The sequence below is a fragment of the Lycorma delicatula genome, chromosome 3 (genome assembly GCF_047948215.1).
Source record: "Lycorma delicatula isolate Av1 chromosome 3, ASM4794821v1, whole genome shotgun sequence".
NCBI lineage: Eukaryota > Metazoa > Arthropoda > Insecta > Hemiptera > Fulgoridae > Lycorma > Lycorma delicatula.
Genome location: NC_134457.1, coordinates 48,198,323 through 48,224,164, shown reverse-complemented (window position 1 = coordinate 48,224,164; position 25,842 = coordinate 48,198,323). Strand labels below are relative to the sequence as shown.

The 25,842-nt window shown below is 29.2% G+C and overlaps 1 protein-coding gene across 3 annotated transcripts in view; it reads right to left on the bottom strand.

Moving 5' to 3' along the window:
• The window catches only part of LOC142321567 (ras-GEF domain-containing family member 1B-like), a 651,166-nt gene that overhangs the window by 307,400 nt on the left and 317,924 nt on the right, over positions 1-25,842 (bottom strand). For all 3 annotated transcript variants that reach the window (XM_075359758.1, XM_075359760.1, XM_075359757.1), the window contains exons 4-5: positions 18,615-18,748; positions 17,109-17,202 (exon numbers count right to left, since the gene is read on the bottom strand). In XM_075359758.1, the coding sequence (XP_075215873.1) occupies positions 17,109-17,202; positions 18,615-18,748 (228 nt within the window). The remainder of the gene's footprint in view (positions 1-17,108; positions 17,203-18,614; positions 18,749-25,842) is intronic.

Below are 25,842 nucleotides of genomic sequence, written 5' to 3'. Positions count from 1 at the left end.
AAATGAAGTCGTGCTCAAGACGTATTTATATTAACCGCGATGTAACTTGACGGATAACATTGCCGTTTTATTATGTGATAAAAAAAAGTCGTAGAAAAAAAAAATTATTACACCATTAGAATCAACACTGCGTAAATGTATAAAAAAACTTGATTTTACCTTCTATTCCTTTTTATCACTATGAAAATAGAAGGAAACATTATTTTTCAGGATTTCTGGATAAAAAAAATTTGGACTGCTATAATAAAAATAATCCATGGTGATAAAAATTTGACACTGTAGAATTTTTTCGTCTAACCTTTACTTCTCATTCTACCGACTACCAATTTAATTAAACGACTTTGAAAGCGGCTGTCACTTTTTTTTTACAAAAAATACATTCAGGAAATTCAGGGACTTTTGCGTTAAATTTGATATAGTTGGAATCGCCAGTACATTACGAATTCGATTATAACAATTGGAATAAGATGGTGGTGACGGGTGATGGATGTAAATTTGAAAATATTTTACGAATTACAAACGCGCGCGTGGAACTTCAGTTCTCTTGTTTAAGTACATAAGTTTCAACTTAACAGTGCTATAAAGTCTTAACAAATTCGTTAACGACTTAATAATAACAAATTGCAGCTGCAGTGCATTACAACCAGAACGAACGAAATATATAAAGGCTTTTATAAATAGTCTTAGGCATATCCCGAATTAATGTCCAACAGTAATCGGCTAACATGTTAGTATTGCACTTCCCTTTATAGCGGCTTTCCATCACCGAATTTTCTTGGAAATGTTCACCGTTTTCATAACTTACGTCTCCGAGAATGTAGGGGAAAAATCCAGATGTGAGTGAAGGAAATGTTTTTCCAATACATATTACATCCCATAGCTCTGTTTGAAGTAACAAGTTGATTAACAATGTCGTGCTAATTGTCGGATTTTTGTTTGCCGAGAAAAGGTTTGCAAACGTCTTTAAATGAAGCCGAAGCTGCACTTTCTGCGTTATTTAACATTGAGTTAAATACATCATCTTTGATCAACTCTCTTATTTGAGGACCAACAAATATTCCTTCTTTAATTTTCCCTTCACTTACATTGGAAATTTCTGCCTGATGTACAAGAATCCGGAACTATCCTTCATTGCTTTTACAAAGTTTTCATTAATCCTAGCTTGACATGAAGAGGGGGAAAAATACTTTTTTGGGTTCAACTAAGGGCTCATGAATAATATTTTTCCCATTTGGGATTAAATTGTATAGTTTCTTCTACTCTTTGGTAACATAATGTTTATCCCTAGCTCGGCTGTCCCATTCGCAAAGAAAACATATGTACTTAGTATAGCCTAACCGCATGCCTAACAAAATAGCTATAACTTTCAAATCACCACACATTTTCCAGCTATGTTTTTATTTATTCTTTCAAGAACATATTTCATCACATCGTATGTCTCTTTCAAATTAATACCATAAGCGAATGGTATCGAAGGATAGAAATATTTGTTATCGTTGAGTAGTAAAACCACTTTTAAACTACACTTGGACGAATCTATGAAAAGACGCCAGTCCTTAGGTTTATGAACTTGTCCTAAGTGCAACATAAGCTCATGAATATTTGTGCAAAATTTCGGGCTTCGAAAGCCCGAAGTTTTTGTATTTTTTTGAAGCAAATTCCAACTTTGCAGTCTTGATTCTAACAGTTCAGCTTGATTTTTTGATAAATTTAAATCTCTAAGAAAGTCATTTAATTCACCTTGCGATATAAGATGTGGCTTATTGGAAGATTATTCAAAACCAAAGTCATTGTTGTCTTCTTCGGTACTGCTTGATTCTTTATCACTGCTTTCGAAACATACATTCACAGGTGGCTCAGGAAGTGGAATAATTTCACTGTGAGGTACAGGCCTGACTGCAGATTGCAATGAGGGCTATCTTACAGTATGTTTAGATATTTTAGAAATTCCAGACTCATTTGTTAAATAAAAGTAACTATCGGTTACATGACCCTTTGATTCACGTCAAATCATAGGTACACCAAATGGGAAAGGTTTCCGTGTACCTTTCAGCCATCCTCTTAAATATACAGAACAATTAGTGCATGTTATATGAGGACCCCACGTCTTACCCTGATCACCAATTTTACAGTGAAAGTACAAATGATATGCTTTTTTAATTAAAGGTATAATGTTTTTTCCTATTTCATTTTACAGTAAACTTACCATATACATAACAAAAGGCACCCACATCACAACATAATACAATTTCGAGGCACTATGACAATGCACTGTTAACTACTTAAGACAGCAATAAGACTGAACAAAATTAATTCATTCCTAAATCCAGTGCTTAATACAAACAATACAGCTGTGTTTTCAGTTACATGTTTTGACCCACACAGACATGATTAATCTTGTCTATGAAGGCTCACTCTTCAGTATTAGATATCATGTCACAATATGTGACTATGATATGATTTAATTCTTTGTATAGTATTGTTTATTTATGGCTTAGAAATTAATTTAAGAAAGTTAAACAATAAAAAATGAGCTAAAAAAATACAATATAGGAGCTTAAAATGCTAACTAAACGATGTAAAATGAAAAATTCCTTTAAATAAAATTAAAAAATTTTTCAAAACTGGTGGGTGATAGAAAGATTCTGAGTTCATATTCGTTTTCAGCATCAAAATCAGATTAAAATCATGTAAGGCATGTTAGGAAACAAAAATTATGTTTATCAGTGTAATTTGTGTTCCTACAAATGAAGAATTCTTTTATTATTATTTGTCCTCGTTTCTTTTAGTTAATCTGTTCTCTAGCTCAATGAAGTTAAATAATGCCAGGAAAATGCTGTTGACATTTATTAGTGGCCAATAAACGTAAAAGTTAAGAACAATAGAAAAAAACGCGCACATATGAGAATCAGTGATATGGTAAATTTATCAATACGACATTTTGAAGTGAGGGTTAGTTATTATTACTGAACGATGGACTGGTTAGTCGGGTTGTTAGAAGAATACATAACTATTATTTGACATCATTACACACATTTATTTTATTTATCTATGCACGGGTCTAAATCCCCTCTCTGAAAACAATAGGGTACGGTAAGTTTCTTTTCAAAGTGACTGAATGAGGCGTTACTGAAACACATCATTAGCATTTTTAAGGGGACTCATTTTAATACACTCTTTACTCATCTTTTTCTAGGTGAAAAAAAACCCATTTGTATAATAAGTCTACGCATTGTCCGAGGAAGAAGGTTATAATATACCTACGGGTCGACCAGATACGCTGCAAGCAAAGTAGTGGTTAAACGTTTTTCTTTTTCGTATTAAGTAAATAAATTATCCTCCATGTTAATTAAAACAATAAATGAACGAAAAATCTATGTAAAAAGCCATGGACATAAATCTATATAAAGCAGTAAGTTTCTTGTTGCTGTAGGAACAAGAGCTGTTTTTCTTGGTACCGCAGTTTTCCATATGTATATGGAAAACTGCGGTTTTCCATATGTATATGGAAAACTGCGGTACTTAAAATAACAAAAAAACAGAAACTGGCAACGATGTGGTTGAACTTTCGCTGCATTTGCACAGAACTTAAAATTTATTTCTTTTATCTGGGACGAAAATAAAAATTTATTTTAAAACTAAGATCTCACAGAAATATTTTCTATTTTTTTATTTAAAAAAAAAATATTTTCTAAATCGATTTGTTAATCTAGTGAAATATAAATATCTCATAAAATCGATTATCTATCCAGGTAATTTGTCTTACGGAATAGGAAAATGTAATTAAAACTGACTCAAATTACAATATTTTGGGCTAACTGAACAAAAATTAATTTTCAAAAGTTAAAAAATTTACCAGCTATACTCCTTTCATAAAGGTTGAAAATTATAAACGCTTTATAAGTCGCATTATGAAGATGAATAAAAAAGTTTCAAATCAAAAGTTGAAGTATGAAAAGTTACAAAAAATTTACAATTTATTTTTATTGTTTAAAGTTTCCTTATTACTGTTGAAGGGTTGAAAGTTTTTCCCCACAGAAAATTTTCTACGTACAAAAATAATAAGGTAATTCCAATTTGACTGAAACAATATAAATTATATAATTTATAAAAATTTGATATTTAAGGTGAGTGTACTACTTTTTAATCTTCTTGTCAATATATTTAAAACGAAAGTATTCAAATCAGTATAATTTTTTATCAGATAAAAACCATGTTCCAGTAAAATGTTAAAAAATTCTAAATTAATCTTACACATACCACTAGTTTAATATTTTTCCATCTCTCTTCGAATTGAAAGACTTTTTTCAAAAGTTAATACAATCAACTCCTCACAATCATAAATTACCGTAAAAATTTCACGATCAAAAATTAAATTATCCCAGAGTTATTTTAGGAGATCTTTTTGTATTTTATTAAGCTCAACGAACAAAACACTCAGGAAAAAAATTCCAGGGATGTTTTATTACAAATATATTAACTTTTTCTGTTATGCTGTATTTTATAATAAACACATTTTATAATAAAGGAAAAACATGATTACATGAAAAACAGCCGATTTGTCAATCCGTGGTTTTTTTCGATGTACAAATGAATAGCGCAGTCTAGAATACACGTTAAAAAATGTATTTCATTTCGCTTCTAATGCTAAGCAGTATTATTTTATTTTAATAATTATTTTAAAATATATATATATATATAATTTTTAAAGTGCAAGTCATTTCAGCATAACAAAAGTGGAACATTATATTTTAACGAAAAAATTATATTGTACACATAGATAAATCAAAAAATTACTTTTTTTTATATTAAGTAACCTGTAGAATATTTCAGCAAATATTCCAAATTTATGAATATTTTTGTGTGAAATACAAAACAGAAAAACATAGTTTAAACTTAGGATAAAAAATAATACAATCTTCCGCATTCCAGATAATTTTAAGCTCACACACGGTGACAGTCTCTTTACATTATTTCTGCGAATTCTTTTCTTATTTTTATCAAGACGCAAGTGATTTTCGCCTGTGCTTTTCTTGCAAACGTCTATTGATCATATGGGCACTGTTTTTTGTAGATCAATAGTAGGAGAGTTTAAAATAGAGCTTTTTTTTTTTTGTCTTCAGTCATTTGACTGGTTTGATGCAGCTCTCCAAGATTCCCTATCTAGTGCTAGTCGTTTCATTTCAGTATACCCTCTACATCCTACATCCCTAACAATTTGTTTTACATATTCCAAACGTGGCCTGCCTACACAATTTTTCCCTTCTACCTGTCCTTCCAAAATTAAAGCGACTATTCCAGGATGCCTTAGTATGTGGCCTATAAGTCTGTCTCTTCTTTTAACTATATTTTTCCAAATGCTTCTTTCTTCATCTATTTGCCGCAATACCTCCTCATTTGTCACTTTATCCACCCATCTGATTTTTAACATTCTCCTATAGCACCACATTTCGAAAGCTTGTAACCTTTTCTTCTCAGATACTCCAATTGTCCAAGTTTCACTTCCATATAAAGCGACACTCCAAACATACACTTTCAAAAATCTTTTCCTGACATTTAAATTAATTTTTGATGTAAACAACTTATATTTCTTACTGAAGGCTCGTTTAGCTTGTGCTATTCGGCATTTTATATCGCTCCTGCTTCGTCCACCTTTAGTAATTCTACTACCCAAATAACAAAATTCTTCTACCTCCATAATCTTTTCTCCTCCTATTTTCACATTCAGTGGTCCATCTTTGTTATTTCTACTACATTTCATTACTTTTGTTTTGTTCTTGTTTATTTTCATGCGATAGTTCTTGCGTAGGACTTCATCTATGCCGTTCATTGTTTCTTCTAAATCCTTTTTATTCTCGGCTAGAATTACTATATCATCAGCAAATCGTAGCATCTTTATCTTTTCACCTTGTACTGTTACTCCGAATCTAAATTGTTCTTTAACATCATTAACTGCTAGTTCCATGTAAAGATTAAAAAGTAACGGAGATAGAGAACATCCTTGTCGGACTCCCTTTCTTATTATGGCTTCTTTCTTATGTTCTTCAATTGCTACTGTTGCTGTTTGGTTCCTGTACATGTTAGCAATTGTTCTTCTATCTCTGTATTTGAACCCTAATTTTTTTAAGATGCTGAACATTTTATTCCAGTCTACGTTATCGAATGCCTTTTCTAGGTCTATAAACGCCAAGTATGTTGGTTTGTTTTTCTTTAATCTTCCTTCTACTATTAATCTGAGGCCTAAAATTGCTTCCCTTGTCCCTATACTTTTCCTGAAACCAAATTGGTCTTCTCCTAACACTTCCTCCACTCTCCTCTCAATTCTTTTGTATAGAATTCTAGTTAAGATTTTTGATGCATGACTAGTTAAACTAATTGTTCTGTATTCTTCACATTTATCTGCCCCTGATTTCTTTGGTATCATTACCATAACACTTTTTTTTAAGTCTGACGGAAATTCCCCTTTTTCATAAATATTACACACCAGTTTGTATAATCTATCAATCGCCTCCTCCTCTGCACTGCGCAGTAATTCTACAGGTATTCCATCTATTCCAGGAGCCTTTCTGCCATTTAAATCTTTTAATGCTCTCTTAAATTCAGATCTCAGTATTGTTTCTCCCATTTCATCCTCCTCAACTTCCTCTTCTTCCTCTATAAAACCATTTTCTAATTCATTTCCTCCGTATAACTCTTCAATATATTCCACCCATCTATCGACTTTACCTTTCGTATTATATATAGGTGTACCATCTTTGTTTAACACATTATTAGATTTTAATTTATGTACCCCAAAATTTTCCTTAACTTTCCTGTATGCTCCGTCTATTTTACCAATGTTCATTTCTCTTTCCACTTCTGAACACTTTTCTTTAATCCACTCTTCTTTCGCCAGTTTGCACTTCCTGTTTATAGCATTTCTTAATTGCCGATAGTTCCTTTTACTTTCTTCATCACTAGCATTCTTATATTTTCTACGTTCATCCATCAGCTGCAATATATCGTCTGAAACCCAAGGTTTTCTACCAGTTCTCTTTATTCCGCCTAAGTTTGCTTCTGCTGATTTAAGAATTTCCTTTTTAACATTCTCCCATTCTTCTTCTACATTTTCTATCTTATCTTTTTTACTCAGACCTCTTGCGATGTCCTCCTCAAAAATCTTCTTTACCTCCTCTTCCTCAAGCTTCTCTAAATTCCACCGATTCATCTGACACCTTTTCTTCAGGTTTTTAAACCCCAATCTACATTTCATTATCACCAAATTATGGTCGCTATCAATGTCTGCTCCAGGGTAAGTTTTGCAGTCCACGAGTTGATTTCTAAATCTTTGCTTAACCATGATATAATCTATCTGATACCTTGCAGTATCGCCTGGCTTTTTCCAAGTGTATATCCTTCTATTATGATTTTTAAATTGGGTGTTGGCAATTACTAAATTATACTTCGTGCAAAACTCTATAAGTCGGTCCCCTCTTTCATTCCTTTTGCCCAGCCCGTATTCACCCACTATATTTCCTTCCTTGCCTTTTCCAATGCTTGCATTCCAATCTCCAACTATTATTAAATTTTCATCTCCTTTTACGTGTTTAATTGCTTCATCAATCTCTTCGTATACACATTCTACCTCATCATCATCATGGGCGCTTGTAGGCATATAGACGTTAACAATCGTTGTCGGTTTAGGTTTTGATTTTATCCTTATTACAATGACTCTATCGCTATGCATCTTGAAATACTCCACTCTCCTCCCTATTTTCTTGTTCATCACGAAACTTACTCCTGCCTGCCCATTATTTGACGCTGAGTTAATTACTCTAAAGTCACCCGACCAAAAGTCGCCTTCCTCTTCCCACCGAACCTCACTAATTCCTACTATATCCACGTTTACCCTATCCATTTCCCCTTTTAAATTCTCTAGCCTACCAACCTTTTTTAAGCTTCTAACATTCCACGCTCCGACTCGTAGAATGTTATTTTTTACTTTTCTGGTGACCCCTTCCTTAGTAGTCCCCACCCGGAGATCCGAACGGGGGACTATTTTACCTCCGGAATATTTTACCAAGGAAGGCGCCTCCATTATTGCTTTTGAAAATGCAGAGCCACATTTTCTTGGAAAAAAAAAACAGCTGTAGTTTTCCATTGCTTTCAGCTGCGCAGTACTCAGAGGACTGAGTGATGTTGATACGGCCGTTTAAGTCATTGTGACTTACGCCCCTAACAACTACTGAAAGAGCTGCTGCCCTCTTTCAGGAATCATTCCTTAGTCTGGCTCTCAACAGATACCTCTCCGATATGGTTGCACCTTCGGTCCAGCTACTCTGTATCCCTGAGCACTCAAGCCCCCTCACCAACGGCAAGGTCTCATGATTCATAAAAGAGAGCAAACTTTAAAAAAACGACTTAAAATATAAATATTAAAAAGTTGATACATTTTTCGACTTATGAAAACCGCATCAAATTAAAACTTAAGAGTTATTAAATTATTGGTTATTTTTTTTCAAATTCGGCGCCAGCGCCAAAAAATTCATATTTAAAGAACTAAAAAAATATTTATTTCAGTTTTATTGTTTTTTAAACTGTTTCTTGTTTAAAATATAAAAAATATAAATAAATTATTGTTACAAAATTTATTTTTAAAAACTGGAAAAACAAAATTTATATTATAAACTTAAATGACGAAATTTTTTTTATGAAAAAAAAATGTAATATACACCTATTTTTCTTAACACTAAGATTTCCTTAAAAAGGAAAATAAATAATACGTTATCGGGGAAAGAATAACTGCAATGATAAATAATAATAAAATTTAAATCAGTTGAAGTAGTGCAAAGAAAATTGTATCATGTACAAGTCAAAATTGTACCACTAAGTATTTTAAAATAATAATAATAATTTTTATGACTATTTATAAAATGTGTTTATAAAGATTCATTATTATGTTTATAAAGATTATTATGATTATGTTTATAATGATTCAAGAATCTTTCAATAACTTTCTGACTTAAGAAACATTTTTTTCTATACTAAAGACGATTTTTAATATGCACTCATTAATTCACTTGAAAAGAACATTTATTTTTCCATAGACTAAAAATTTAAATGATTTTTATTTTAAAAGGTTCTTTAAAAAAATTATTTTCCTTTAAAAATGACAAATATTTTAATTAAATATTAAAAAATATATTCTAAATTATTGATATTAAAAGAAAATTCTCAAACCGATTCGATATAAGATGTACTCAAATTAATTATTCACGGCATAAATCAAGCCAGAAAATGTGCTCTGTTATTTGTTAAAGAGATAATGAAATTTGTACTTCGTTAATGTCTTACATTTTAAATCTTATACATAACTTCATAAATGAGTTTTACACTGATTTACTACTATTTAAAACTAATTATTTAAATTGGTCTCTTTAAAAAGGAATATAAACTTTTTTTTTTAAGTCTGGCAACGAAATTATAGAACTTTCCTAGCATTTTCATAAAGCTTAAAATTAGCTTAATGCTAATTTTAACACAACAACCATGTACTTACCTCTCTCTTAACGTATAATAAAATGGAAAAATATCTTAAAAAGACATTCTGGGATGTTACAACAAATAACTAATTTCGAAACGATAAGAAATTTACCATCTGACACCCATAAAGGTAAAAAAATTTTCCATTTTAATGACATTCATTTACAAAAATATAGCAAAAAAATATTTTTAATCGATTTGATGAAACACTTGAGTTGTAAATATTCTTTAATTTCTTACTTATAAGGTTTATTACTACTAATAAATAACAAAGTTTTAAAATTGCTCCTGTCTTGATCACAATCCATTTAGAAAAAGATAGTTTTAAATAAGTAGACTATTCAAGTTGTTAAGTTTAAACAGTCAAACGTTAAAAAAAATATTAAAAATAAATTTTTAAATCTCCAGATTCCATGAACACACACACACACACACACACACACACACACACACACACACACACACACACACACACACACACACACACACACACACACACACACACACAAGTGCGCGCGCACGATATATAATTTTTAATTTAAATTTGAATATAATCAGGGACTTAAAAAGGTTAATATATAAGTCTGTTGAGAGGATTTGTGCAGGCCATGGCACTACTAGTATTTAACTAAAAGCTTGATTACAGTGCAATTAATGCTTCTAATTGCATCGTAACAGAAGGTTGTTCCAAGGTGTATTTTATCCAAAGCAAAAACATTCCCTCATATTTGTTTCACTAATCCAAAAATAACTCGCCGTAAAATAACTTCTTGAAATTTAATTTTCATTTTAAATGCATTTTTAAACATTTTAATATAATGAATTGTATTACGTAGTAATATATTGAAATTACATAAATTGTTTTTTTGAAAATTAAATTAAATGTTTATTACATCGCGTGATAATATATTGTGATATTTTAAATATAAATAAGAATTATGCGGAGGTCCCGGGTTCGAATCCTGGTCAGGCATGGCATCTTTTCATTCACTACCAATTTCCACTGTGGTAATGACCATAGCTGTTGACGCCCGCTCTTTCACACAAAAAAAGAGAGTTAAGTATAAATAAGTCAAATTCATATATTATTATATATGAAATTTAAAAAAATATTGTAAATATATCCCAAATTAATGTCCAACAGTAATCGGCTAGCATGTTAGTATTGCATTTCTCTTTATAGCGGCTTTCCATCACCAAAACAAAAAAAAAACCATCATACCATCTATGAATGGTATTCAGGAGTAATTAATAAAAGATTATCACCCGGTGCGTATTTTAAAAGAAATTACGGTTAAACGTTTTATAAATAATTTTATAAAAATATCATAAGGGTAATTGATACGCACTCGCAGCTGTTTTGATCGAAGCGTTTATCGAGTCGTTTTTTAATAGCAGAGACACAATTATCTTCTATATTACGTTTAACGCGACGGGTTACAATGCCACTCTGATCGTGAAAGGAGATGTGTGAGAAAGTCCGAAAAAAAATGTAAAAATGTGCGACAATACAGAAATACTGTTATATAAAGAAAAACCAAACGATTTCTGATAACACAAATTAAAATTTAAAAAAAAGAAGAAAAATAAGCAATAAATCATAAGTTATTTTTAATATTGAAATATTTTATATTTACCCATTTAAAAGCTAGCATATTTTTCTAGTGCTAATATAACTCTTTCAAAAGTTACAGTAGAAGAGATAGGCTATTAAAAAAAAAAATCTTTCAGAGAAAAAAGCTTCCAGCATTTATAGAGAAGTTAAATTTTTATTCTTTCCTCGATGATAAAATTAAAAATAATTATCACTCAAGATCTTAGTTGTTTTAATATCAAACGAAAAAAAAAATCTAGTTAAATTTGTAGTAACTCGCAAATCGTTTGCCGAACAAAAGTTCCTTCAGCTTTTAAAAGGAAAGTACCTTTAAGTTAAGACCGTATTGTATTTTGGATGATTGAAAACTTCCATCTAAATTTTCCCAGCAAATGACATACAACAGCTGCAGAATATGGAAGGGAGTTGTCTCGGCTTTACAAGAACTGTGCCAGAAAAATTAATTCCAGTTTCATCGAGACTGCGACTAGTTATAAATATTTCTTGTATCGTTGTTAATATAGTTCTTTAGAATCATATTTTGATCGCTCCGAAACATTTCACACCAATTCCTTTGTTTTTTTCTTTCATCACATTAATATTGTTCACAGCTTCAATCATGCAGTTCAAAAAATTTCGCTTCCTAAAATTCATAGTCTTTCTTTTTCCTGTTTAGCCTCCGGTAACTACCGTTTAGATAATTCTTCAGAGGATGAATGAGGATGATATGTATGAGTGTAAATGAAGTGTAGTCTTGTACATTCTCAGTTCGACCATTCCTGAGATGTGTGGTTAATTGAAACCCAACCACCAAAGAACACCGGTATCCACGATCTAGTATTCAAGTCCGCGTAAAAATAACTGGCTTTACTAGGACTTGAACGCTGTAACTCTCGACTCCCAAATCAGCTGATTTGGGAGGACGCGTTAACCACTAGACCAACCCGGTGGGTTAAAATTCATAGTCTGGGGGAGGTATCGATATCGATTGTTTTATTTATTTTCAAACGTTATACTTAAGTATTATTATTACTATTAGAAATAACGAATGTTTTTTTTTAAACAAAGAGAAAGAGCCTTAGGAACATAAGAATTGTTGTTTTACATTACTACAGAATTTTTAAGCTCCATAAAAAATTGATAAAATTAAAATTAAAAGAAAGATTGTTAGACTTTTAATATAATAAACAAATTAAATAAATTTATAATTAGATCTTAGACATTTTATAATACAGCTTCCATTATTTAATCTGTCTGTTGTGTAATGCGTTCACTTGCTCGAAGCGATTTTACATACTGCATAAATAATGTAATACAATAATAGCAGGATCCTGACAACTGTCAAACGCATTAACGTTACGAATATTGTGCCTGGCAAAGATTTTTAGATCGGAATAAAACTAAGTTAAATATAATTATTCAGATGTAAATGATAAAGTTAATAATTACACAATTAAAAATATTAAAAGAGCTATTAATTAAAAAATTATGTTTAAGTATTTTATTTTAATTAAAAAAGTACTAATGTAAAATATTTAATTAATTGAAAAACGAAAATCCCTTTATTACATATATATATAATATATATATATATTTTTATTTTCATTCAAATTTCGTTGGATATACATGTAATAATAATTTATAGATTATGAAATTTGTAATCTGAAGCAGCCAAAGTTACTTTTTTCTTTTCTTTTTTTATAAACATTAGTATTAAAAAAAAGTTTGAAAGTTTTATTAATTGAACGTAAAATAAAAAGGAAAAGTTTTTGTTTCTTGTGAAAATATTATTTTATATACACAAAATGGTGTAAAGATTTAAATAGGAAGTTTAAAAGTTCATTGTACTTACGCCTATAGGAAAAAATTAATCCTAAATTAATTATTCGAAGGAAATGAAAGTAATATGTTATCGTAAAGATTTTTTAACTGAGATGTAGTGTAACACGCTTAATTTAATGACCGAAATAAAATTAAGAAATTTCTTTAAACGAACATTATAAAATAACTATTTCATAAAATAAGTACGTTAATTATATAAAGGAAAGTGAAAACTATTTATAAAAAAACTAAAATGTAAAAATATATCCTTACTAAATGCGCATTTCAGTTAAATAATCATAAGTAGATATTAAAGAATTAATAAGAGATGAATTATAATTTATGAAGTGTCGAAAATATCTATTCGCTATTTCCGCTCTTGAAATGAAATTTCTTATTTTTAATGATTTTGTCTCCATTTTGTATTTTTTACTTGTATAATAAAAAAATATAATTTACCTTATCTTTTAATCGTTTTGTAATTTCTAATAAATTTTTATGTAATTAGGTAATTTATCACGCTAAATAAAAAAAAAAAAAACACAAATAATTAAACAAGTAAAACTACGCAGACTGTACACCCGACGACGCCAACTAATAGTATAGCCGTAAACGCAGAATATGTGTGCGATAATGAGCTTTTACATTTTAACTTGATGATAGAGATATAATCCCGGAAAAAACTAATACAAGTCAATGAAGTTTCAAAACAAATGAAAAATATAAAATAAAATTCTGCTTCTTATTTATAATTAAACAAAAAAGTAAAAATTTATTATAAACATGTGCAAAAAAAAAAACGCTTTGATTTCGAGTCACAGCTGCTGAAAATGGCAAAAATTACCGTAAAAGGGTAAAATAGCCGTCGATTTTTCCAAGGTGAGCTAATTTTATGATCAGTTAATGTTTCGATTTCAAACCAAAGTACTAAATTTAATTAGTTATGTCACATTACTTTCGTCATTCATAAATTACATTTAGGATCACTCAGCTTCTAATTTCCTTAAATTTTTATACTTTAATTGAAAGGATGTATATGTAGGAGAGAGAGAGAGAGAGAGAGAGAGAGAGAGAGAGAGAGAGAGAGAGAGAGAGAGAGAGAGAGAGAGAGAGAGAGAGAGAGAGATAGATAGAGAGAGAGAGAGAGAGAGAGAGAGAGAGAGAGAGAGAGAGAGAGAGAGAGAGAGAGAGAGAGAGAGAGAGAGAGAGAAAGTAAGGTGATCGGTTAATAAATCACTTATCAGGTTTTTGACAAATCTTGATGTTTCATGTTAATAAGATTTCAGCCCCTCCCAAAAAAGAAATCACAGGTAATTTTTTACTGGTTGTAAATTTTTTTTAGTTTCTCCTATTTAACATAGTAAATGTAGAAAAATAAAAAAAATTCTTTGAAGGTGATTTTGGAGTTGCAGAGGAGAAAAAAAATATATAGATTTTTTTTTTACCTTTTAAAACTTTTTTTGGTTTATTTAAATATATAATGATAATTTTCCAATAAAATTTTATTATAAATTACCCCAATCTCAAAAAAAGAAATCTTAGGTAACTTTTTTCATGTATCATTATTTTTCCACTATGTAACAATAAAAAACGAATGCCGGCAAAGTATTACAACTTTGTTGTCAGATGTTTTTTTATCAAAGAAAGGACTTAAAAGACTATTGTAATGTTTAATATATAATTGTAACCGATGCAAAAAAAAAAACTGCGTACCGATACTCCTCAAAAAACGTTCTATAAAAAACCCAAAAACGTTTAGAGAAATTCAAAAAATCGTTATTTTTAAACCTTGGTAGGCTCTCCACTCACAATATTACCTCCAAAGTATTTTTATGAGTCGCTTGCACTATTACTATGCCTAAATATAAAGATAGCTTTTTCTATTTTGGGGAATGGGGAATTTTGGAAAAAATTAAAAAAAAAATGGTAAGAAAATCATACACGCATGTACTGAACTTAATATAAAAGGTATTTTTGCAATATTTTGAGAAAATTGAACCCCAATTCGAGATATTTTACCAACAAATTTCCCCATTTAAACGAGTGTCTGAACGAAATTTCATCAAAATCGGTTTGTCCAGTGAAAATTAATAAGCTTCAAAACACACTAACGCATGTACATACGTAAGTACGAATATTAGCCCCCCACAATTTTTTTGGGGGTTTCTGGGTCATCAAACGTCGAGAAATAAAAAAAATAATCCATACCCGATTTTTTAACTGATTATCATACTTTCGTTCTTGCACCGTAGTTCTACTAGAGTTATGAAGCCAGGAGAGTAAAACTTAGTAACTATTATTAAAAAATTATTAAAATTACAATCTTTGGACTATATTTTTGAATTTTCTAGTAAGTTTATTAATTTATTCCGGATGATCTATTCATCATTCATTTAAATTTATAGCTGCAAATTTAGGTTAAATTGGGGCTAGATTTTTTCGGTACAAGTAACTCGAGAATCAAAATTTTTTAAAGAATCTTTTTCTGTTGTAAGTATTTCTGTTATTTCTTCTAATATTTAAGATACGAGTTTAATAGATATAGCGTTAGAAAATGTATTACACGATTAGGAAAGGTACTTCCTCTACAAAATATTAAAAAAAAAGAAATAAAAAAAGTTAATAAATAACTCGAATTGAGAACTTTTTTTGTTGAAACACTTAAAAATAGAATAATACAAAAAATAATAAATAAATAAATAAAATGGGAATAAATGGAGAGGAGAGGAATCATCTCCCTCACCTTCTTTCATAATAATGCCCGTGCTCAAGTAACTAACTGAATTTTGGTTTCTGCTTGTAATGAGATTTTAAAAATAATATCACCCCGATCATTATTTAATAGGAAAAAAAACTTTATACAGAAGCAAGCAACACGTTAAAAATAAAATAAAAAACTCTACTACGAAAAAGAGATAATTCCTTATTGACGGTAATTAAAATTTATTTATATTAAAGTATTAATTTTGGAGCACTTTTCTCAAAAGAATTTCTAGTTATTCAATTTTAATTTATTTTAAATTACCGATTCATATTAATTTTCACATTAAACTTTTCGCTAATGTGAAACGTAAACTCGCTTACCCAACTTTAGGCGGTGAAAGAAACTAACTTCTGCATGTTCCTACATGTCCGTACAGAATTTTACTTAAGAGTTTATCGTTGTCAGCTAAACCTTTTACAAACTGTAATTTACAGTACATCATTTTTCAACCCTTTTTATAAAATGTTCAAGACGATCGGTTCTGGGGTTTTAATTCTACATTCGCTTATCTAAAAGATTTATATGGATTACGTCAGTACACGGTCGATTTGTTCTTCTGACACTAAGGACTTTTCCAGAGGTTTTCTTTTAGCCGCCCAGTGTTTTCTAATCACTTTTTCCGATCGTAAAACTGCTATCATTAATCTTGTGTCTGTTAGATACAATAGTCGATATCGATGTCGACAGTAGAAATTATGCCGATTTAAAAATACTTCCTTTAAAACCATATTTGTTCCTGTCTTTAGACATAAAAGTTAAATTTTTAATCGATCATTAAAAGTGTCTATTTCATTTATAATTATAATCCTGTTTTTTATGATAAATTGTAAAATAATATATTTTTTAATTATATAAAAATTTTTCTTTGATACTCTCCTTTTTAAATTTAAACTAAGTTTTATCAAAGAAATTTGATTAAGGAGAATGAGAAATGTGTCCCAAAAAGGGTTTGTCAGACTCTGAGGAAATCAGATACATGTATACTTAATTGTTAACAAAACTTCTTTTTTAACCTCCGCGGCCCCCATTAGGTATTGCTTAAGAGGATGAGATGAATGACTTGTAGCGTGTAAAAATGCCATGCCTGACTAGGATTCGAACCCGGGACCTCCGGATGAAAGGCCGGAGATCCCGGGTTACTTAATAACTAACTTACGTGAATAAAAATTAATCGATTAAATTAAATAATCGATTATTTTCCCTATAAATATTTTCTGTTTGTTTAAAATATAGATAAGGGATTAGTAGAAAATAAGACAATAAAGGTGTAAAAGAATCTGAAACATTTTACACCGCGAAGAAGAGTTAAATTTTACGTAAAAAAAAAAAAAATAATAATAATTATTGTTAAAAAAAAATATTTGAAAAGGTTTTATTTAACAATAAATATTTTCGACTATTACTTACCTTTCCGGAACCTCTTGTATTCGAATTCCTGAGTACACCCATAGCATGATGTCTGTATTCTTTATCTAAGTGATCATGTTGCGCTTGTATTTTTCTGTAATGATAAAAAAATTTCAAAAATTTAAATATACATAAATGAATCTAAAATAAATCTTTAAAAAAATATTTTCAAGTTTAGTGTTTTTTTTGTTTTTTTTTTTCAGTGAATGGAAGGGATACTAACGTAGTGTACAAAGAGGTTCTGACATAATTTTCGCGGAGATAATATTATAAGAAAAATTATAATAAAATACTACAAATAAAATAACGATGTTCTGACTACGGATTTTTTAAAAACTAAATTATTAAAAAATAATTTCAATATTAATGAAAGCATAAATTCAGAATGATATCAAACAAAAATTTATTTTTTATTAAAAAAAGAAATAGAAACAAATTTGGAAAAAAAGTATTTTTAGAAAATTCATATAATTATTGACATCCTGTACGATAAAAAATGTATATGTCAGTTGATCCGACAGAAACGTAATGAATTTTTTTTAAATTATTTATAAAAGGTAGAATAACAGATAAATAGAGAAGTTTTTCTATTAAATTAAATCGTATTGAAAATACATTAATCAATTTGATAAAATAAAATAGAAATGCTGACGGTAAATAAAATTAAATTTAAACGATTTTATCATACCAAATAAGGTAGAAAATAAACGATCTTATATTCTAAATGATTTTTTTTCTTTGAGCAGACAGCAGATCATTAGTCTTCTTTTTTTTGAAATTTTTATAAAGGAAAAGGAATGCTGCCAAATGTACCTAAAAAAAATTTCTCAAAACGCAAACGGCATATAAGAACTTAAAATTTTTGTATTAATTTCTAATCTATCATATATTATATATAATTGTAAGGGTTACTATATTTACTGAAACGAAAGAAATGTAGGAAATTTTGAGTACTATACTACACACTGCTTCTCTTTTCTACTGTCTTATCGCACTTAAGAAAGTATATTTTCAGTGTAATATAGTAAGGACAAATAATAAAAGATCTATTGATTTATGAAATATTACAGCATCAACTAACATCTTTTTTCTATTTTAAGAATATCGTTTTACTTACTAAACCGTTTAAATTTTTTTGTCTTTTAATTAATGAAAACATAGTAAAATAAATACACTGTATAACGGGTAAATATAAAGGAATAGTAATAATTGGGGACAAAACAGACTAGCAATATAACATTGCTTATAAAAATAACAGGAGAAAAATTTTTCATGTCATTAAAAAAAAAAAAACACAATATGGAGACAAAAATCAAAAGATGTATTTTGTTACCGAGCGATTTTATAATTTTTTTTAATTTGAAAATTCCTAAACGGTTTAAAATGCTTTAAAACTGTCATAAAATTAAATAAAGATTAAATTTTAGTTTTCAATTAAGTTTTGTAAAGAATAAAGAATTGGAAATTAGTTTTAAAAAAAATCATATATCTGATAATACTACTTACGATATTGCAAGCAACAATTCTTGTTTTTGGTGTTCCTTAGCTTTAATTGAACCTCCTTCAGCTAAAGCTGCTTGTAAATCCCGTTGTAATACAGATAGTTTTCTTCTTTCAGCTTCCAACAAAAGGCTTGTCACCTGAAACAATGAAAAATCATAAATATATCTTAATCATCAATATTTTAAAATATATTTTCTTTTATTCTTGGATTGTTAAAGATAAATAATCTATGTTATAAAATAAAGGAAATCTTTACTAAAACATATTGGGTCAATGTTACTCGTCTATTGTTTCATACTGCATTTTATTGTTCAAAAATTTAAAAAAATGCATTATTCATTGAAGAAATTTAATCGAATTTCACAAAATTTTTAAGCATAAAATTTTAAACGCAAAATTTAATTTAAAAAAAATATATTTTAGAGACTTACTGCAATAATCGTTTTTGTTTATACATATTTATATATAATTATTTTACTTAAAACGTTTTATTCCTTTCACAATTAAGGCTGTTTTTTGAGGAGGTATTTTATTATATTTTTTAAATACTACATTTATTACATTTGTATTGGAAACAGAATTTTATTGCAAAATGTTTTTTCCCTCTAAGTTAAAAAAAAAAAAAAATTAATAAAATAATCTTATCATTTCTTCCTATATCCTACCACCGTATTCCTTTTCTTATTTTTATCAAGATTTTTCTTTGGTCTCTCGCTTTTGCATTTGTAGCATACGATCTTTTTTCATACAGGGATAAACAATTATTATACCTTACATCTGTGTCCATATCGTTTACAGCTGTCACAGCCTTTGAAGCCTACGCCTACACTGCGCGTGCAAACTTCGTGATCGGAATGTTCCAGGATAAAGTGACGTCTTTCTTGATCGTATTGTGTTTAATTACGAATCAAAATTCCATCTTAGTGGAAAAGTTAACACACATAATGTCTGTTACCTGGGGATCAAAAAAATTCTACGACTTAACAATGTGAAAGGGACTATCCAAAACGAAATGTTTCTGCGTGATATCCCGACGGCAAGTTTACGAGCCATTCTTTTTCGTTAAAACAAGCGTAACAGGATTATGTTATTTGGATATGGCTACTTCCTCTAGTAAAAGATGGACCGGAGAATTTTATTTGGCAACAAGATGGTACGTCTCCTTACTGAGATAACTCTGTACGGAATCGGTTGAATATCATTTTCCCTGACCGCTGGATCGGTCGGCACGGATCCAATAATAGAACCTGTTTGCGAAGGACTCCAAGATCACCCCATCTAACCCCATATGAGTTTTTCCTTTGGGATTTTATAAAGGATCTTGAGTATGCGCCTACCCGTAAACAAAATATTTGAGATTTTTTCCAAAAATTGTTTTTCGTGAAAGTTTTTTGATTACATGACTGAATCTAAAGGATTAAACTCACAAGCGGATTTTTTTGCAATATCACTCCAATGTAACAAAAAAAAGTCTCTAATAAAAATTTTCAAACATTCCACCTTAGCGGAAAAGTTAACATACTTAATGTCCGTTAGCTCGTGATCAAAAAATTTCTATGACTCTTAACAATGATTTCTAAAAAAAACCCGCATAATCTTTTTTATTCGATTTAAAGCACAACTAAAGGTACTATATTAAAATAGGTTTCAAGACCAAGCAATGTATTTTTTTTTAGTTTTACTATCGAAATATCTAACCGATGCCTTACATCTGATTTAAAAGTTTTGCTGAAAATAATACTTTAGCGGCTATTACGGAGGGAACAATAAAAAAGTTTTATTTAAATATTCAAGGGAAAAATTAAAGATTTGTTTTCATTAAAGCGCAAAAAAGTAACTTTGTTAGGAGTTGGGAAAAGGTGGTCTGTAATCCCTTTTTATAATGGTTTTACTGCTTTTGATTAATTATTCTTACTAACAACAGCTTTAATAGATAAAATTACTAGAGCTTTATAATGAACCTTGACTTTGTCCGGATACTTTTATTATGATTACTTAATTATAATAAACCCGTACCGACGTCATATCTCTTTAAAGCTATACTTTGAGGTGTTATAAACTGCGCAACCCGGATTTAATATAATATTATATATATGTACTAGAAAAGTTCTTGACCTGTATTCCAGTTGAGGTTAAGTATTCCAGCTGAAGATGGTAAGGGTAAGTATACTCTTTACTTTATACAAGTAGAAAAAAAAACGCACTCCTACCATCTACAACATTTTCTTTTTGTGTTTTTTAAAAATTTTTTTATCAGGTGTAAAAGATTAAAGTATGTTAAAAGAAAGTACGTTTAGAATATTCGTATTACCGTATTAAATATTTAGGAAATTAATCAAAAAGTAATTATATTAATAATATCTTGTTTTCTTTGAAAACAAAAAAAAAGCTCAAAAAGTTTTGAACACTTTTTCTCTTACAGTTTGTACAAAATTAGCCGAATTCATTAGTATAAAACCATAAAGTTTAACATGTAATACATACTCTTATAATTTTATCACGATAGTTTACGTAGTTTTAAAAAACTCCGTTTGTCTGTCTACAAGAGGATTATTCGGTAACTTAAATGATTTACTTACTGATAATGATTTAATAAAATAGTTTTCAAAGACGAAAAGATTAAAGAGAATAAAAATTTGAAACTACTTTCTTCATAAAAATTCTGAAAATTTCTACATCATCTCGGCGATAAATTTTATTTACTATTTACTTGCGGGGATGTAATTTACCAAAAGATATCGGTAGAGAAAAAACAAATCAAATTGAATTTGAGAAGAGATAGTTAATTTTGAAAACTTAAAACTTTTATGACTAAAAAATAATAATATTTTATCTATTTTGAGGAAAAAACTAAAAACTTTTTTTAACAGTTATTTACTAATTGTTCAAAATTATTTATTAGTACGTTGTATGCTAATATTATTCAAAATATGCACACAGTTAGTTTTTTTACACAGTTTTTAATTTCCTAATTTTGTAAGGAATTACAGATAACAGTTAAAAGATTACTGTCGTAGAACTTCAAGGGAAACCGTACACATGAACTTTAAACGATCGGCTTTACTAAATACGGCTTCAAAAGCTACGAATTTAACATAAAATACTGTGTTTTATGTAAAAAGAAAAAACAATTCTGTAATACAAATCATAACCGAAAAAAGAGGTTATAATTTCCAATATTGTTTTAATATACAGTAAAACAATTATAATTATATAAAGCGTCTTACGACATTGCGTCACAAAAAAACTTTTAATTACACCATTAAAATTCTTTAGTTTCTTCTACATAACAAGTATAAAAAGCACTTGTTTGTCGTTTTTCGTTTTATTTTTACTGGCTTGAAAATAGAAAAAGAAACGCTTTCTCAGGCGATTTTCAGGAAAATGAAAATTAGATAGAAATAAAAAACTAACTGTCAGTGATAAAAATATATTATTCTGGAATGTTTATTAAACCCTTATCACCATGCCGAGTAAAGGCATATAATAATAATAATAATAATTTTTATTATTACCGATAATAATAATTTTTAATAAAAAATTATTGTTATAATTTTTTCATAATTCCGGAATCTAAGTTTGCGATAAATTTGGAATCATTGGAACAGTTAATACATCACGAATTCAACTATAACAATTTAAATTCGAAATAAAGTGATGGATGTAGATTTAAAACTATTTTATTTATTAAAAGGCACGGTGGAACGGCAGTTTTTTCGTTGTAGCAGTTACAATTTGTTACTATTTACTTAAAGTTTACTGTTTAATTATTTCGTACTTTATTATTCATAGCAAGATTTATTTGTTGAATTGTATGAACTTGAACGAGAGAACTCATGTTTAATTTAAAATTTACCCAACAAATATATAAAAAGTAAAAAAATTGCTTAAAAACAATTTTTTTATAGGACGTAAAATTTTATTTCAGTACGTAAAATAAAGTTAAAAGTACGTAAAATTTTATTTCATTAATAACTTTTAATATTTTTTCTTTTTTTCTTATTGTTATTAATGAATTATTATTATTTATCGTAATTATTTTTTACAATCACAGGTTAATAAATAAAAAAAAAAAATGAAAAAAAAGAAAAAAAAAAGGGAGATGAAGTCTGATTCGAACCGATGTGCCTTCCCCTTATAAGATCCAAATATTTCATTAATTAAAATTTTATTTGGCTATAACTCTGGAACCAATGAAAATAAGTACTACTTATGATATATCTTTGATATATAAAAAAAAAATATATATATATCTTTGATAAATCTTATGATAGATCACTCGATGAGGGCTTATTACTGCAGTTAATAAAAAGTCCAAAATACAAATAGCTTTGGATTTTGGGCTTTTTTGGACGCTTTTAGTTCAGTTGATTGCAATCAAAAGGGGATTTGCACAACTAGATGTTATAACAGTTCTAAGTCCAGTATTTCAACATCCTACGTCTAATCGTTTTTGAGTTATGCGAGATACATAAGCACACACATACGTACGTACAGACGTCACGCCGAAACTAGTCAAAATAGATTCAGGGATGGTGAAAATGGATATTTCCGTTGAAATCTGAAAACCGACATTTTTCGCAGTCACAATACTTCCTTTACTTTGTACAAGGAAGTAAAAATTACTACCTAGGGCGATACTTAATCATGAAGTCTTTTAATCTCAATAATTCTCATGGTATATCTTAACTCAAAGGATAGATGTCTAAGTAGAACGATTAAAAGTGTAAATAAATTGAAAATGTTTGATTATCCAATGGAAATACTTGTATCAAACTTTTCGATATCACAGACATCGGAACGATACCTATGATCGATGAGATGTTTTTTATAGATGTCTATGACTTTCAATTAATAACATTTTAGTAAAAAATGATTATTTTTTTTTAACTTGTTTGCTTTGATACTAATGAGTTGCGAATTGTATTTAATAACAAATTTTTTTGTTATCGTATAAGTGTGAATTGATATTTATAAACAACAATTAAATGATTAACGCCGGCGCAGTTTTTACAGTGTATTATATGATCGTTGTTCTACAATTTTATCTCTATTTTAATTATTGTAACAGTATTTACATATATGGCTAACAAAAACATAGAAGTTATGTTATACTTATTTTATTTTAAATTTTTAAAAGGATTTTTCTTGAGAGAATGAATTAGTTTTTGAATAATGGCCGATGATACAAAAGCACGTTGAAAATGAACGAAAAAGCCACAATTAATCAGAGAAAACGATAAAAAACTAGTTTTAAGGAAAAGTTAACAGAATTGATTTTCGGAGATTTTTTCGCTCGTTTTACTCAATCGTACATTTTTATTTTACATTTTTTTAAAGGAAAAGCTGAGAAATGAAACGAAACAGAGTTAACAAAAATTGATTAGGGAATAAATAAATTGTTTAGGAATTAAGTGGCGCAGGGAAATGGAAAGTTGAAAAACAACGGATTAAGGAATAATTAAAAAAAAAACAAATTTAATGATGTGTATTGCATTTGTTCACAATCAATGAATTCCTTATTATATTTTTAATAATCACATTATTAGGTATAGTTTATTTTTTCCTCACATATTCCACATGATTTTTTTTAAATTCTGCACACCACCGACGTAAAATGTCACCAGGAATGTTAGCGATTCTCTCTTCAATTTTAGTTTTTAGTTAGGCAATGGTTACAGGAAGAATGTATTACATTAGCCCCCACAAAAATTAATCACAAACTATGCGGTCAAGGGATCACGGAGACCAGGAAGGTATCACCTTGTCTTGTTATTATTTGACCACCAAACAATCTTCGTAAAGTTGCCATCAACCGTCGGGCTATATGCTACGTAGCTCCGTCTTGTTGAAACCGAATATTACTAATTTCAATTTGTGGGAAAGACTGCCGAAAGCTTTCTATCGATAGTGCGTTTACAGTGGTTGCAATATAACTGTATTCAAAAAAGGAAGTGCATATGACATCATGTGATGTCACAGGACACTGATCTCTATCTTTGATGTCGTGTAACGGACGGTGTGTAGCTGACAAGGATTTTCCTGTACTCAACAACGGAAATTCTGTTAAGGTTCATATACCCCTGAAAAACATTCCATATATTGTTGATGAAATTACCGTTTACTGTCGTCGATATTTATTTTCAGAATTGCCGATATTTGTTAATCTGTTTTCAGTGTTGTCAGTGTTTAAGTTCTTGGTATATTTGTAATTTGTGGGGCGAAAGTTCAATTTGTGCATTATTCTTTGTACGCATCTACGGCTTCTCTGTAGAGTTGATGCAAATTGTCGAACTGAGCGGCGAGGGCTTTTGATGAAAGCTTGTTGAAATGCCTCGATCGTATTAATCTGTGATGTACGAAAAGTTTATACACTATCTGGTGGTTCCTTCTTCACATCCGAAGCGGTTTTTTCAAAATTACAGATCCAAATTTTAATCGTATGAAGAGATGGGATACATCCAAGACGTTCTAACGCCTTGATGTCCGGAAACTGAAATTGAAATTCCTTTTGTACTGCCGACAAACTTACATCATTTTTATAAGCGATTTAACAGGAAAAAACTAATCAATACTACTACACTGCCCCGTGAACACTGCAAATAGCAAGGTGTTCTAAACGAAGTTACATCCGTCTTACTGGCACGTCCAGTGGAACTGTACTTTTCTGAACAGGACATCTCAACCTTTTACCATTATTAAGAGTTCAAACCCATCGGAAAAGTTACAATAAGATGAAAATTTATATTTTATCATGTGACATCGTTTGTTGTAGGTAATAATAATGTTTAGCGAGAACGGTAAATTTCACCCTTTTTTTAAAATAATAAACAGAAAAATTAGTCCTTAAAAGGATTTCAGTAAAATTTTAGTAACTTACTTATGGGAGATTATAATAATTTTTTGTTAGGAAAAATAATTATTTGCAAGTTATAATTTAATTATAAATATTAATTTCGAATTTAGTTATTATTATTATTTTTTAATTCTACGGCAATTTTAATATGTAACACATAAGTATTGATATTAACTGATGTTATTTCTAGTTAGATTTTGTGATATCTTGAAAAAAAGGGTTAAAAATTTTTTGTGTATGCATCACATTGAATACAATAGTATTCATAATGTATGGAAACTCGTATAACATCTAACCGTTAAATAAAGAGAAATTAACAATTTCTCCTACCTTGAAACGACGGTTTGGAGCATCCAACTCCTCCTCGTGGGAAAC